The following is a 15724-nucleotide window of genomic DNA, read 5'->3' as shown; positions in this document are numbered from 1 at the left end:
TGTATCTATGACTTCGGGTTTTTTTGTTTGCCTGTTTGTTTTTAGATTCCACATATAAGATCATACACTATTTGCCCTTCCTCTGATTTATTTCACTTAGCACTGTACTCAATGTCCATCCATCTTGTCCCAAAGTTCCTTTTTTGAGGAACTTTTAAAAAAAAATTTTTTTTGTAGTGTTTATTTTTGAGAGAGAGAGAGCGTGCACACAAGTGGGGGAGGAGCAGGGAGAGAGGGAGACACAGAATCCAACGCAGGCTCCAGGCTCTGAGCTGTCAGCACAGCTCACAAGCCGTGAGATCACGACCTGAGCCAAAGTCAGACGCCCAACTGACTGAGCCACCCAGGCGCCCCTTGAGAACTTTTTAAATAAAGATTTAAAGAACCAAAAATGAAAATTTAATATTAAGTTAATACCGTTGAGCATTTACTATATGCCAAAGTGTTTGCATTGAGAACCTACTCTGAACAAATCTGTGGGTACATATTATTCTCGTTTGAACTCACTCCCTCCACTTGAAGAGAAGGAAGAGGAGGAAATGGGAGCTCTTAGAGGTGAAATGACTTGCCTGAACTCTCACAACTGAGTAAGTTGCTCAGTGGGTTGGAACCTGCAATGCTACTTCAGCCCATCACTGCGATCACTGGCGTGGAGGACAGCAGAACACGTGCCATGTACCAAGTGTCCTTACGGTGAGATGGTGAGAATCAGGAGCTGGGCCACGCACCCCCCGGGCACATGGCTGAATGATGTGCCCGTCACGATGGCATATCTACATTATATCCTGAGCTGGCTCGCTCACAGGGAAGCACTGAAAGAGGACGTGACAGGGAAAGGTGCTTTCCCCTCCATGTCTTCCCCACAGCCGTTCCAGACAGAGAGGCTGGCATGGCGGCAGAATGCTCCGAGATGGACCAAACCCCAGCAGGGTCAGCCCTGTGTGAAAACCGCAGTGCGGAATCCTCTAAGCAGGAGTGATGCCCTTCCATACACTGACTGTGCCTCTCCTCCCTATTAAGGCAGAAAGCATTACAGTGTGGTAGCGAACTCTGAAACACAACCCCTCAGATCCCACTTCCAGAAAGGATTCTCTGCCCAGCTGCAGGTGCAGTTAGTGGACAGCCCCCTGTTAGCTTCCTCAGGGACAGAAACCTGAACTTTCCACTGAGGCACCTGCCACTGACTGAGCAAGACGGTGGCTGAGAGGCCTGGCCCTTGTGCCCTGTATGGGACCCCCCTGCCAGGCCCAGCAGGCCATCTCTGCTACAAAGCTCCGGTCAGGCTGCAGAGCCTCTACCAGATCTGCACTGTGGTCTGATGCCCCCCTCCCCCAGTGCTGCTTCCTCCCCCTTCTCCTTCATAGATGTTACTCAGCATGTGTACCCCACAGAACTCAACCCTTGACAAGGGTCCTCTGGCCGGACTCACGCACGAAGATCTGAAAATAAACTGGCCCGCTAAAAGAACAGGTGCTCATACCCCCTACTGCCAGGTGACCATGAACAAGTTTGTGACCTTCCCTATGCCCCAGTTTCCACCTCTGTAAAACTGCTCCAAGTTGTTTAGAGGATGAAAGACAAGAAGCCCAGAACATAGCATACAGTAAGTGCCTCCTTCTTTCCTACGATCAGTCCAGGAGGGAGATATTGAGGAGTAAGGTGAGCACTAAAGCCAGACTGCCTGAGCTCAGGAAAGCAGTCTAACAGGGAAATGAGGTGGCCTTGAAAATAATGCATGCAATCCACACAAAAGCAAAACTGCTATTTCCAGTCCACTTGGGCTTTGTGTCCACACCTTCCCAGAAGTGGGAGAGGTCTGCAGTATCCACACTCGTAATCACCATTTGGCCAGTGGCCCCTACCAGTGAGAAAACTGAGCAGGAAACTGGCGACAGGCCATGAGCAGGGAACACATTTTCTCTGTTTAAAACTTACCTGCCAACTTCCACTTCAGAATGGAAACTGTCACTCCATCATAACAACAAGTAAAAATGCTGAACAAACTGAAAAATCTACAATTCTTAGATCCATCCAAGAAGCGAAACTTCACAGCAAAGTGCTGTACCAAAATTGGAGAAGAGGGCAGGTGAATAAAAGAAATAACAACTTTCCATGAGCAGAAGCCTGCACAAAAACTAGTGCCGGATGGGGAAATCTAAGCTGCAGGTGGCTCAGTGTGACCAAGTCTGAGAGTTACAAGTTCCAGGGGGAGCCACTCATGGTTTTGAGAGCTTGACCTCCAGGACCTGTAGCCATCCTCACAGTGAAAATCAAAGAAAAATATACTCTCATGCTTCTTGAAGAGGAGGAGAAAAGTAACCATACTGAAATACATGAGAGCATTCTATTCTTCTTAAAAAAATAAAAAAGTCTGCCCTCAGGAGAAACTATTGAACCAGAACCTAATTAATGTATTAGGTTTTGTGGAGCCTCTCTGATAGGGGGGTGGGGATATCCAATTCTGGGCCCCTCTGTGCATTTTGTCTGGCCTAAGTAGGGAATATACTGAGAGACATTCGTGAAATTCACATTCCAGGGGGCATAAGCTCCTTAGAACAGCTAATTATAGGACTATAAATGCTGCTTCTCCCCTGACACCTCACTCCCACACCACTAAGGGCCTATTTATTTACCCAAGTGCCTTTTACCCAGCACGTCAAGTTCAGCTTTCAAAACACTGCAAGCCATACCAAAAGCCAAAAAACAGTCTAAAGACACAGTGCAGCATCAGAACCAGACCCAGGTATGATAGGGGCATTGGAATTATCAGACCAGGAATTAACACAACCATGATTAATATGCGAAGGCCTCTAATGGAAAACGTAACATGCAAGAACAGATGGGTTATGTAAGAAAAGAGATGGAAATTCTAAGAAAGAACCAAAAAGAAATACTAGATATCAAAAACACTCTTAACAGAAATGAAGAATGCCTTTGATGAGCTCATTAGCAGACTGAACACAGCTGAGGAAAGAATCTCTGAGCTTGAGGATTTAATAGAAGCCTCCAAAACCGAAAGCAAAGAGAAAAAGGACCAAATAAAACAATATCCAGGGACTGTGAGACAGCTGCAAAAGGTATAACATAGGTGTAACGGAGACACCAGAAGGGGAAGAAAGAGAGAAACAGAAAAAATATTTGAAGCAATAATGACTATTTCCCCCAAATTCATATCAGATGCCAAATCCCAGTTTCAGGAAGCTCACAGAACACAAACAGAATATAGGACCATTAAATAAACAGACAACACACACAGGCATACATCATACTCAAACTGCAGGAAATCAAAGGTAAAAAAAAAATCCTGAAAGAAGCCAGAGGCAAAAAATACCTAACCTATAAGGAGCCAAGATAAGAAGTATATCTAACTTCTCCTCAGAAACATAAGCAAAAAGAGAGCAGACTAAAATATTTAGAGTTGAGAGACGAACAAACAAACAAACAATCACCAGTCTAGAATTCTGTACCCTATAAAATGATCTTTAAAAAGTGAAGGAGATGGGCACCTGTGTGGCTCAGTCAAACATCCTACCCTTTATCTTGGCTCAGGTCATGATCTCACAGTTCATGAGATCGAGCCCTACGTCAGGCCCTGCTCAGATAGCCCAGAGCCTGCTTGGGATTCTCTCTCTCTCTCTCTCTCTCTCTCTCTCTCTCTCTCTCTCTCTCTCTCCCCCCCCCCCGCCCCTCCCCAGCTTACACACGTGCTCACTCTATATATAAATAAGTAAACTTTTTTTTAAAAAAGTAAGGGAGAAATAATGATTTTCTCTGAAAAAAATTAAGGAACTTATTGTCAGTGGAACAGCCTTAACAAATTTAAAACAACAGAAATTATACAATGTCTGGTCTCAGATTACAGTGGATTTAAAACCTAGAAAGCAATAACAAAAAGATAGCTGTGAAACCCCAAAATATTTGGAGATTAAACAACACATTTCTAAATAACATGAGATAAAAAAAGAAATCTCAAGAGAAATTTCAAACTATTTTTAAACTGAGAACAGTTTAAAATGAACACAGAACTTGGGGCACCTGGGTGGCTCAGCCAGTTGAGTGTCTGACTTTGGCTCAGGTCATGATCTCACAGTACATGAGTTCGAGACCTGCATCCGGCTCCGTGCTGACAGCTTGAAGCCTGGAGCCTGCTTGGGATTCTGTGCCTCCCTCTCTCTCTGCCCCTTCCCCCTTGTACTCTGTCTCTCTCTCTCTCAAAAATAAGTAATCATTAAAAAAAATTTTTTTAATGAACACAGAACTTACATTTGTGGGATGCAGTGAAAGTAGTGCTTAGAGGAAGTTTTACAGCATTGAATGCATATATGAGAAGAGAAGAAAGATCAAAAATCAATAATCTAAGTTTCTAGCTTAGGAAACTAAAAAAAAAGAGGAGTGAGTTAAACCCAAAGTAAATAGGAGAAAATAAATAATAAACATTAGGGCAGAAATCAATGAATTGGAAACAGAAAACCATTTGAGTAAATCAACAAAATCCAAATCTGGTTCTTGGTAAAGATACAATCCATAAGCCTCTAGCCAGGCTAACTAAAATTTACTATTCCCTGGGATGGGACCCAGATGTCTGCTTCATATTGCCAGTCAATGAGCAAGTGCTTCTGCCAGACAGGTCGACAAAAACACTACATCATTTCCTTTCTGTCATCAATTCAATCAATTAAAAAAAAAAACAAACCCACTACTGATAAGCTATATACTATGTGCCTGGCACTGTTTTAAGTACTTGGGATGTATTGATGAGTAACAAACAGAATAAATGAATAAGCTGTATGGTACATTATAAGGGACTAAGTGGAGAAAAAGAGCAGGAGAGAATTAGGAGTTATGAGTATTTTCATTTTCATACAAATGTGTGTGTGTGTGTATATATAGTACATACATATGCATATATATGTATATATACATATATTAAGCAAATACTCTATTTTCTTCCCTCTCTTGCCCCCTATCAACAAACATAAGATGTATTAATACTAGTTTACACCTGAGTATTTAAGTGACAGAGTATCAAGGGGAAGAGTGAACATCACCCAAGGATTTTGTGTCCTCTTCTGTGGGAAGAGCTGGCATGTTTTTGGTTATATGCAGGATAAGGGGAGCATGTTAAGTGAAAGTATGACTTTGTTACTGTCTTTATTGGGAGATTAAGTATGATTTAAGTAAATGTGTATGACAAGCTGACAAGGCATGGACTGTAATTGTTAGTATTATGTGTCAACTTGGCTAGGCCATGGTACCCAGTTATTTGATCAAACACTAATCTAAGCATTCCAGTGAAGGAATTTTGTAGATGTGATAGCTACAATAAGCCGACTTCCAGGAAAGCAGAGTATACCCTATAATCTGGGCGGGCCCTGCCTAATCAGTTGAAAGGCCTTAAGAGCAGAACTGCAGGAGAAGAAATACCATCTGTGGACTTTGGCATCAGATCCGTCCAAGAGTTTTTCCCAGTTGGCCAAGCTGCCCTACAAATTTTAGACTTGCCTAGCCAGCCCCCACAATCACATAAACCAATTCCTTGCAATAAACCTCTTAACATACAAATATCCTAGTGGTTCTGTTTCTCTGGTAGAACCCTGATTCAGGGAGCCACCCAGAAAAAATGACATTTGAGCAAAGACTTGGAGCTGGTGAAGGAACTGCCCCACAGATATCTGCGAGAAGAGCAGGCGAGGTGTGTGCAAGGAACGGCAAGCAGAGTGGCTAAGAGTCAGCAAGGCAGAGAACAGCCCCAAAGGAGGTTGTTTTATTAACCAAAAGACCCAACAAGGAAAGTGCAGGCTGTGAACAAAAGGTCTCCTTTATTATTCTTCCTATCTTATACTAAGCCCACATCATGACCAAAAACTATGCTTCCAAATGCCTCTCCTTCTCTAACATGACACAGGTGAATCCTCTCACTCCCACTATTGGCCAAAGCTTTGGGATGCCGCAAGGAGATCTGTAGTTAACGCATCTGACACTCGGTGCACTTGTGCGCAGCGCCCCTGTGAGCCACACCATGCTGGCAGTTTCTCTCTTAGGAGTCAGGGAGCCAGGAGTCAGGCCAGAAAGGGTCCTGGCATCGGAGCAAGGGTCAAGAGCTGAGTGGCCACCACCAGGCAGAGAGACAACATACACAGTCATCTCTGGCTAAAATGAAAGCTTGCTGTGTGCAGGGTATAATGCTCTTATCTGGTCCACCAGGCTGAGTGGAAAGAATGAGGACCAGACACCATCAAAGGCAGATAATAAGTGATTTGGATGCCAGAGTCCAGTAATTTGGGTGCATTAAGTCCAGGCATCCCAGCTGCTCATTTGTCCCAGTAAAAGGGAGAATACCACCTGTCACAGGTTTTCCTTACTACAAAGGTTACCAGAACAACAAGAATTTCAGGTACATGTATTAACCTGGAAAGATGTTCATGATTATAGAAAGGGAAGAAAAGGTAACACGACCGTATCAAATATACACATTGATTCTTAGATACATCTGAACTTCATAAATATTAACATGAAAAATGTATTTATTAGGCTTTAGGAAAGACAATATATGCAAAGAAAAGAGTTAAAGAATGTATACAAAAATTATAATAAAGCCATGTGGTTAGTGAGATTACAGGTTGTTGTTTTTTTTCTTTTTGCTTCTGTACCTTTTTTTTCCCCTCTAATAATATGTATTGCTTGAATAACAAAATTGTTTATGGTTTAGAAGTAAAAACCCCTTCATATCTATAGCACTTCTAGTTCTTTCTCTACTCCCTCAAAAAAAGTGAACTGACACCTGTAACCTCAATACGTTAGAACAGAGCTGTCTGCAGGCCCCTTTTACATATGGGAAAGTACAAAGCTCAAAGCAATTAGGTCACTTTCCCAAAGTCACTCATTATGGTGTGCAGCCCAGCCAACACATGAGTGTGAGGGTCCTGAAAGTCCATTCCAAACCACACACTTGCTTTGTGGCATTTTCTCAGTCCCAGGGATCCCAGGGAAGTGCGGTTTAAGACGAGCTGGCCCCTTGCCCTTACCTCAGCCAGGCGGGAATGCTTGTGGACGTTCTCGCCTTTCTGCACGCTGGGAGCCAGCTGCTGCAGGACCCCCCTGCTGCTCGTCAGTGCTCTGGTCAGCCGAGCAAACTTCCCCCAGCCTGGAGCATGTAGAGGAGAGAAAGGACAGCTTCAACCATGTCCTGAAGGTCATGGACATTCACACCACAAGTTAAGCTGTCAGAAGCACATACACCCATTGTCCTCCTGGGCTCCCATGAATCATTCTGTATTCCTCCCAGCCCAGACTCGCTGCTCAAAAAAGCACCTAGACAAATTTGTGTTGCAGTTTACTCTTCCCCTTTCACATTATCCTAATCATAGCTTTGTGACAGGTTTTAGTACCGTTTTACAAATAGGAAAACTGGGGCACAGAGTGCTCAGATGACTACAGAGTCCAGAACCCAGATGTTTCCATTCTATCTCAAGGCTTTTCTGCCAGATAATGCCAGGCAATTGAGATATTTCTCAGACTTTGGGCTCAAGCTGCCCCCAACCCCCACGTAGTCTGATCTACTAGAGACCAAGCAGGTTCCAAGTGTTATGTGGACAAGCCAGTTAAATGGCTATCCCATGCAATGCATTCTCCAAAGCCAGGGGAATGAGAAATGAATCTAATCCCTTTTGGGGGAGGGGGGTGAAGCACAGGCATATTTTAGTCTGCTCTGGGATGGGGGAAGGACAGTTGGTGACAGGTTCCTCCAAATAACAAGAATCCCAAAGAGCCGAACTTGGAGCAAGTCCCATTTCTGCCTCCAGCTTGCTTTGTGATCACCAACCAGTCATTTAAATTGCTTAAGCCTTATCTGTAAAGTGGAAATTAAAATACTCTAGCTGCCTAAAGGCAGGGTGCATTTGTCTGGTAAAACAAAGGGGCTAAGTTTAGTGGGCTCAGGTTAGCAGACTGAAACAGAGGCTGTCTGGAGGCCTCCTTGGCACTCTGGACCAGCTCCTCCAGGAAAAGTAAAATACTGATCTTTTTCCAATCCAGCCCCCTCCACAACGCAGAATCTAAGACATATGAGTGATCTTTGCTGCATTTAATTATCTCCAAAGACAACTGTCCATTCCAATACCCAGCAACCCAACTCATCTGCATCCAGGTTATGACCATGGCAATTGCCTCAAGAGACCCATGAAACCCTGGCAGTGTTCTCAAGACCAACCTTGGGGTTGAGGTGCTTCAAAGACCTAGACGTGGAGTAGATAGCAAGTAAACAGAGCACCCAGCTCTTTTTACATGGCAGCTAAAAACAGGACTAGGTGATGTTTTTTGGTTTTTATCCTTTAGTGTTTGGCAGTATTCAACACCTTGCAGCAGACCTCAGTTCTGCCAAATTCTACCCTGGAGCACCTTTCCAAGATAGACTTGGAACCCAGAGGAATGAAGTTAAGCAGCAGAATGGCCCTTTTTTTTTGCACCTTTAAGAATCATGATCTGGATAAATTTTTGTCAACATGGAAAGAATAGCAAATCAGTGCTTTATTATCTTATTCCAGAAGCTCTAGGTTTAATAAAAGACAGTGGCATTTTCATCCATCCTGATGCCATTAAGCAGAGAAATAGGACTGCTGGAGTCAGCTTGAAAAGAGACACATGGTAGTCAGGCAGTAGGGGTCCCATTAATGTTAACAGGAGGGGATGGCCCAGACTCTGCAGGGGTTTCACATCTCCCCCAAATGTACCATTTATGAAGATGCTCACTGGAATCTGCTTTTGTGAGCTGTCAACCAGAATTTTTTTAAGTCTCTTTCAGAGTTAGGCTCTCTTTCAGCTCCAAACAAAACTGGAATTGAATTCTACAATGATTTTCAAGAACAGAAAGTATAATTTTCAATCAGGTAAAACATAGTTGGGCATGCAGACATCAACGAGGGTTCTGCAACACCCCCCCCCCCAACCTAACCCACAACCTACCCTTCCACTACCATCACTACTACCACCACCATGACCCATACTCTGGGACCAATGATAAGAAGGAGGTGGCAGGACAGATACCCCTGACCCTGCCTGGCAGGAAGCTCAGGGTCCTGGTCTATCTAGCACAAGGGATGAAAAGAAAGATCCCTGGACCTCTAGGCATTTCCCCAGGCTCAGGCTAGCCCTGAAACCTTTCTAAGAATGTGGCTCTTAAAGGAGTTGGCTCTCGGCTACCTCAGTGGACAGCATGGGAAGATGAGTGGGTGTTGGATGGGGAAACGGACAGGCAGTGTGAAATTCTCCATCACATCTCTACCAGGACGGCCAGGCTCTGCCTGTTCTGATGGAAGGAAATAAGTTCTCCCTCAAGTTCCACCCCATGTTCTTTCTGAACTACAGATACTTTCTAGTAGGAATCATTGCCTGCCCAGATGAAAAAACTTCATTCATTCATGTATTAATTCATAAACATAATTGCTATATACCAGGCATAGTGCTAGGTACTAGAGATACTAAGATAAATAAGATATAGACTCTGGCTTCAAAGAGCATGCGCTCTAGTAGGGAAGACTGGCAAATAAATTTTAAAAGCCATGACATAAGCCATGACTTAGCTCATTAGCTAAGTTCTGTAACAGAGATGAGTATAGGATGCTATGGTCAAGACTGTCCAGAGAAGGCATATCTATCTAATCCAGGCTTGGGAGGCTTCCCAGAAGGGGTAACACTAGGACAAATTTTGAAAGATGAGTAGGAGTTAAAAACAAGAAGGAAAAGATAGACATTGCACACAGAAGGAACAGCACCTACAAAAGCGAAAATCATAAAATAGGGTAACATGTCAGTGAAGAGTAAGACATCCCAAATGCCATGACTGGTAGAAAGGAGGGGGGTGTAGACAGTGGCTTGAAGTGATGTTAAAGTGGTTGTCAGGGGCCAGATGGAGAAGAACTTTGGTGATAACAACTTAGATAGCAAACTGAGAAATATGAACTTCATTCTGAAACCCATAGGGAACCAGGGAGGAGTTCAAATATAGTAGGGAGGAGGAAACACTCTGATTTCACTTTAGAAAGACAGAATGGTGGGCGCCTGGGTGGCTCAGCCAGTTGAGCGTCCGACTTTGGTTCAGGTCATGATCTCACAGTTCGTAGGTTTGAGATCCACATCTAGGGTGGCACCGACAATGCAGAGCTTGCTTCAGATTCTCTCTCTCCCTCTCTGCCCCTATCCCACTTGCACTTTCTCTCTCTCAAGAATAAATAAATAAACATGAAGAAGAGGAAGAAGGAGGAGGAGGAGGAGGAGGAGGAGGAGGAGGAGGAGGAGAAGGAGAAGGAGAAGGAGAAGGAGAAGGAGAAGAAGAAGAAGAAGAGAAGGAGAAGAAGGAGAAGAAAAAGAAAGAGAAGGGGAAGAAGAAGAAGAGGGGGAAGAAGAAGAGGAGGAAGAAGAAGAAGAAAAAAGACAAAAGACAGAATGGTAATGTGAATAGTAGATTTTAAAAAACAAGGTTGATAGGGGTGCCTGGGTGGCTCAGTCAGTTAAGCATCTGACTTCAGCTCATGTCATGATCTCGCAGTTCATGAGTTTGAGCCCCATGTCAGGCTCTGTGCTAACAGCTCAGAGCCTAGAGCCTGCTTCAGATTCTCTCTCTTTCTCTCTCTCTCTCTGCCCCTCCCCAGCTCATGCGTGCTCTCTCTCTCTCTCTCCCTCTCTCTCAAAAATAAATAAAAACATTTAAAAAAATAAAAAACAAGGTTGATAGATAAAAGACCAGTTAGGACCCCAGGCAAGAGACTCTGCGTGCCTGGACAATACTGTAGCAATCCAGGCAGCCTCTGGGTTCCCAATTTGGGTGACTAGGGTGAGAGCCATGCAATGAGATTAAAAACACATAAGAGGAGCAAATGGATTTTATGGAAGATACCTTGTATAATTTGGACCAAAGCCATCAGGAGAAACATTCCTGAAAACAACGGAGCTCCTGTTGTCCAAAAGGCCAAATGGGAGGAGACAACCCAATGAGAACCTAGCTCAAGACAATCTTCCTTGGGGGAAGTCCAATGGTCACTTTCCACGAGGAAACTAAGGGAACATTTCTGGGATCCTGCCCTACCACCAGCAGAACAGCTCACTCCTTCCTTTGTACACTCCCCTCTGCTTTAGGCAGACCTCTAGCTCTTCAGCACACACACTTCCTGTGTGTCTTTGGGGTGAGAGGGGGTGGGCAGGAAGGGAAGAGGAGGCATGATGGGAGAAGAAGGATAGAAGAAAGGGAACACAATATGTAATCCAGCAATCAGCTAAAAAGCACTTACTAGGTCTTTTCTCCATGCTTAGTAAGGACAACTATTTCCCCCTTCCTTGACCACATGATGGCTACTGGTTTCAACTGGGGTAAGCCCCCCACTAGGCTTCTTTAGCCCACAAAGCCCTGTGTTTCCCTAGGCCAGAAGAAGAGATGACTCTGGGATGAAATGAAATTCCAGCTCGTCCAAGGAGAAGTCCAGGGATGCAAGAAAAGACAGACATATAGGCTCCTACCCTGGGAAATCATGCCAAGTCACTTTGAGTAGAAGTTGAAGAGGAGACGGCTGTAAGGTGTCCTGACCTCGGTGGGGAGGCTGCGAGGCCAAACTTGCCCTAATCTGCAGAGTCACAGATTCTCTTAGAGGAGCTGGTGCCATAACCCAACATACACAAGAGCACAGAAGACACTGAGGACCAAGATGGACAGTCAGTGTGGACACTGCCCAAGCACCCTCAAGTCTTCCTCCCCTGGTCTTTTCCCTATCACTATAGAAACAACCAAAAATCTAGGGTGGCTTCTTCGAGGAGCAGCCACTAAATCATCACCTTTCCATCATCCTAAGGGCAGAGGGATAAAATGTTAATACTGAAGGGGCCGAAGGCACCTGTGGCTGGTATCCACTGCCCGGTTTCTTTCCCAAGAGTGCCTCACGAATATCCCACAGGAAGACATACAGACAGATCAGCAGTTACAGCAGCTTGCCAGAGGCCTCACCCCTGAATATTCTCAATCTTTGGCCTTTGAAAATCTCCTCTGGAGTTTTACATTCCTTTACTTTATCTGAATCTGGCTCAAGTTTAACTATGTAGCACTAAATCTGTGGGTCTCTGAAAATGAATCCGCTCCTTCAGTGTGAGACTATTTGGTGGAGTAAGAGACAAAACAAGAGGGGTAATCCATCCTCATCCTCTGGGGAGCAATGCAGAGAGCAAACCCTGAGCCTTACCATCGAATTCTTCTCTGCCCACTTGCCCAAGCCTCCCAGCTGAGAAGCGAGAATAGGACAGAGAAAAATGTCCTGCAGCCCCACTACCAATTATCCATAATAACAGAAAAGTGAGAGATTCAATTCTCATTTCAGCCAAGAATTCCCACCTACTCTGTCATTCTGACTTCAAATACATATACACACAGCCCAGAGCTGCTACCAAACAGCAAACCTAGCTCGACTTGCATTTTCTGTCCAAAGGAAGGTCCTGTGGACACCTTTTGTCAGAGAGCAAAGGAAGTAGTCAAAAGATGGACAGAAAAGAGATAAGGAAGTCCAGGGGCCCAGATCATTCATAAAAAGGAGCTTGAGAACTGATACACTAAAGGAAAGGGGGTCTGGGGTGGCCCAATCACTCGCCAAAGGGGAGTTACGTTGTGTCAGATGCTAAAATAGTCCACTGAAGATTACCCTGTGTGTTTACCACTTTGTGGAGTGTTTCTGGGAAAATGTTAGGCACCAAGTGGCTTTCTCGTGTCACTACTGGATGCACTTATCCCACTCCCAAGCCCCAAAGTTAGAGAAAATAAAGTCACTTTAAAGACAATTTGAGCACAGTTGACTAAAAAGAAGACTAATCTGATGTTGGGAAACATCTTGTGCTGCTATGCCAAAGAGCAATTATCTGGGGATTTCTGGGGTTTGGGATAATCCACCCTTCCATTCCATCTCAAAAGTGAATTCTAAACAAGCCTGGGTCAGCAAGACTTCTGAGATTCTTATTGCTGACTGAGGTGCTGTACTGAAAACCCAGTTGGACCTGCCAGAACCTCTCAATGTGAGAGCACATCCAAGAAGAAATGTCAAGTCAGGAGAACAATCCAGCTACACAGCAACGTGTTTTCCTAGATTTGATCCTTGCAGCCAGAATTTCAGTTTATAGACTTACAACTAACAAGGCCTGGAGAACTGTCATGCTTTTCTATCGTAAACGGACTAATATAAAATCTGACCTTGTCCCAAGTGGACTACCAAATCAACGTCAGCCAGGGCCACAGTGACATAAAAGTGGGAGTGTCTAAACATACCCATCATGGCATTTAAAATGTACAGGCTTACAAAGTCACGTCTTGGAGGAGACATTAAGGATGATCCACTAGCAGCGTTCCTGCCAGGAGCACTAAGGTGGGTGTGTGTGCACGTACCAAAACTCTCATCAGCGAGGAAATGCATCATTGAGGCAGGTTAAGTGAAGTAGAGCATTTTTTACTCCTGGAAAATAAACCTAGGTGAGCCTCACCACGTCACTGTTTTTATCTCTTCTTTCACGTTTCATGAGAACCAAATGCAGACACCCAGGTGGCACATTCTCTGTTGGGTATGTCTTTCCTACTAAACAATACTTGCATGTCACCCAAAAATGTTCCAGTGGTGGTGAAACGCAAGTGTGCTGACTCAACCAAACCACGTTACTTCAAAGATTTAAGAGAAAACTTGCAAAAGCAAATGTCAAAATATCTGACTGCCTTTAAAACAGGATCTATGAGTTTATTCAGTTAAAAAAAGCCAATGGCGTTTCTGGAGGACAGAAGGGTGACCCTTAATCATGAGTGAGTCTATCACCGTGTAATCCCTGTTGCACTGAGGAATCTTCAAGTCAGAAACTAGGAATCAGGGAATCACAGATCTGCAGGAGAAAAAGGAGACTGCAGGAGGCTGAGGAACTGGCCGAGAAACTTGACATCTGCAGTCGTCTTAAAATCAAAAGGCAGGCTAAAATCGATTTACTGGGTTATCGTTATCAGTTTAAAAAAATAGGATGCACTGGTCTACACAGGACTGTGCTCTGAACTCTGTAAATGTGAGCATCCACATGTGCTAGAGGATTCAGCACCCACATAATGCTTTTTCTTTCCTCCTCTAAGGCACATTTTAACAATCACAATTTTGTCAGTTTCACTCTTGCCCGGGCCCTTCTAGCATCTCTCTGCTGCATCTTGGGAAACCACAAGGAGCAGAGTTCTCAGAGAGAGCTGGAAAATCAACCACAGAGCCAAGATGCACTGCAAAAAAGAAGAGCTGACGGCCTCCTGACTGTCTCGCGTGCATGCGGGAAGACGGATGGAAGAGAGGGCTGTGACACCCCCTAATCCCAAACCTCTGGGAATCACAAGCCATCTTTTGTACATCTGATTAGTGGAACCTCTTCAAGCATATACATGTTGTATAAATCCTGAGCCATTTCCTTCCTTGGCCCCCAGTATTATTCAAACAATACGTGCATGTGATATGGCTGAAGTGAGCACTAAAATCTGTGGTCACAAGCTGATCAAACAACCCATATGGAAAGGCTACTCAAGACCCTGGCCTCATTAATACCATGTTTCCGATGAATTCACCAGCCACAGACATAGCTCCATCAACCACAGAGGGAGAGATGTCAGTCAAATCTAACAAACTTTATATACAAGTAAGATGAATGTGGCCATGGACTGCCTCATTTACATGACTGAGATCTGTCCTGGGAACACCTACAAAGACTCCGCTGATACCAAAGGTGCCCAACTACCTTCTTCTGTCTAACCTTTACTGGAAAGGGTTAAGCTACAAAAGGTATAAAATTGATTCAAATGCTTTCCTAAACAAAGTTTTTTTTTTTCTCCTCCCCTTCTCCCACTTAATACATTCCAGAATGATACAGTGCTTTACCCAACACAAATCTGAGTTTAAATCTTGATCTTTGTGCAGAGATTGCCTTGGCAACCTCAAATTCTCCGTAATGGGAGACACACCACAGGGGGGGAAAAAGGCATAAATGTTTTTGTACAAATCAGAATTACAAACCTTTACATGAATCATCCTCAATGGGCTGTTTGAAAGCTGTTATGTCACTGAAAGTGCAAAGAAATAAAACCACTTTATCCTGTTCATTTCGAATTGGAGCAATTTTCACAAAGAACCACACAGGTGTCCCTGAAAGAGACATCAAAAGGTCGGTCAGTAATTTTCATTTTCACGTGAGGGGCTATGGAATAAAGACTTGGAAATGAATAGGTACACATATTAATTCATTTTTGAATGGTCTCATTCCTTTAGGTGCTGGGATATCATACCATTAATTCCTCTTCTTGCTGGAATAAAAAACTTTCATGGTGACTATTTGGCAGGGATTTTCTTTAGTTCAAATAATTTTGTAAGTGTAGATCTCTTAACCCTTGCAAAATGATTAGAAAATGGGTCAAGAACCTCCTGATCTTACAGAAGGAACTAAGGTACAGAAGCCTACATACTTGCCTTAGACCATGAAGTGGACAAGTAAACAGTAGGGACCAACAATGGGCATTGCCAACCATGGACAGCAGACCATGCAAACTCCAACTTCCATTGCTAAAAGGCCCTACTGTCAAAATCCAGTTTGGGAATCCATCAGTTTGACTCACATGCTCAATCAACCATGGGCCAAAAAGGTATATTTCTAAGTCTCTCTCCCAAAAATAAAGATCCAAAAGGTCCAATACAAT

General features: G+C 43.9%; 1 protein-coding gene across 1 annotated transcript in view; it reads right to left on the bottom strand.

Annotated features, from left to right (window-relative positions):
- KCNH1 (potassium voltage-gated channel subfamily H member 1) overlaps nucleotides 1-15212 on the bottom strand; it is a 331323-nt gene extending 316111 nt beyond the window's left edge. Inside the window, exons 1-2 of the mRNA XM_049635049.1 lie at nucleotides 15048-15212; nucleotides 7026-7144 (exon numbers count right to left, since the gene is read on the bottom strand). Of these exons, the coding sequence (XP_049491006.1) occupies nucleotides 7026-7144; nucleotides 15048-15189 (261 nt within the window). The 5' untranslated portion in view covers nucleotides 15190-15212. The remainder of the gene's footprint in view (nucleotides 1-7025; nucleotides 7145-15047) is intronic.
- Between the last annotated feature and the right edge of the window lie 512 nt (nucleotides 15213-15724).

The sequence above is a fragment of the Panthera uncia genome, chromosome F1, assembly GCF_023721935.1.
Source record: "Panthera uncia isolate 11264 chromosome F1, Puncia_PCG_1.0, whole genome shotgun sequence".
Taxonomy (NCBI): domain Eukaryota; kingdom Metazoa; phylum Chordata; class Mammalia; order Carnivora; family Felidae; genus Panthera; species Panthera uncia.
This window is presented reverse-complemented; position numbering and strand designations above follow the sequence as displayed.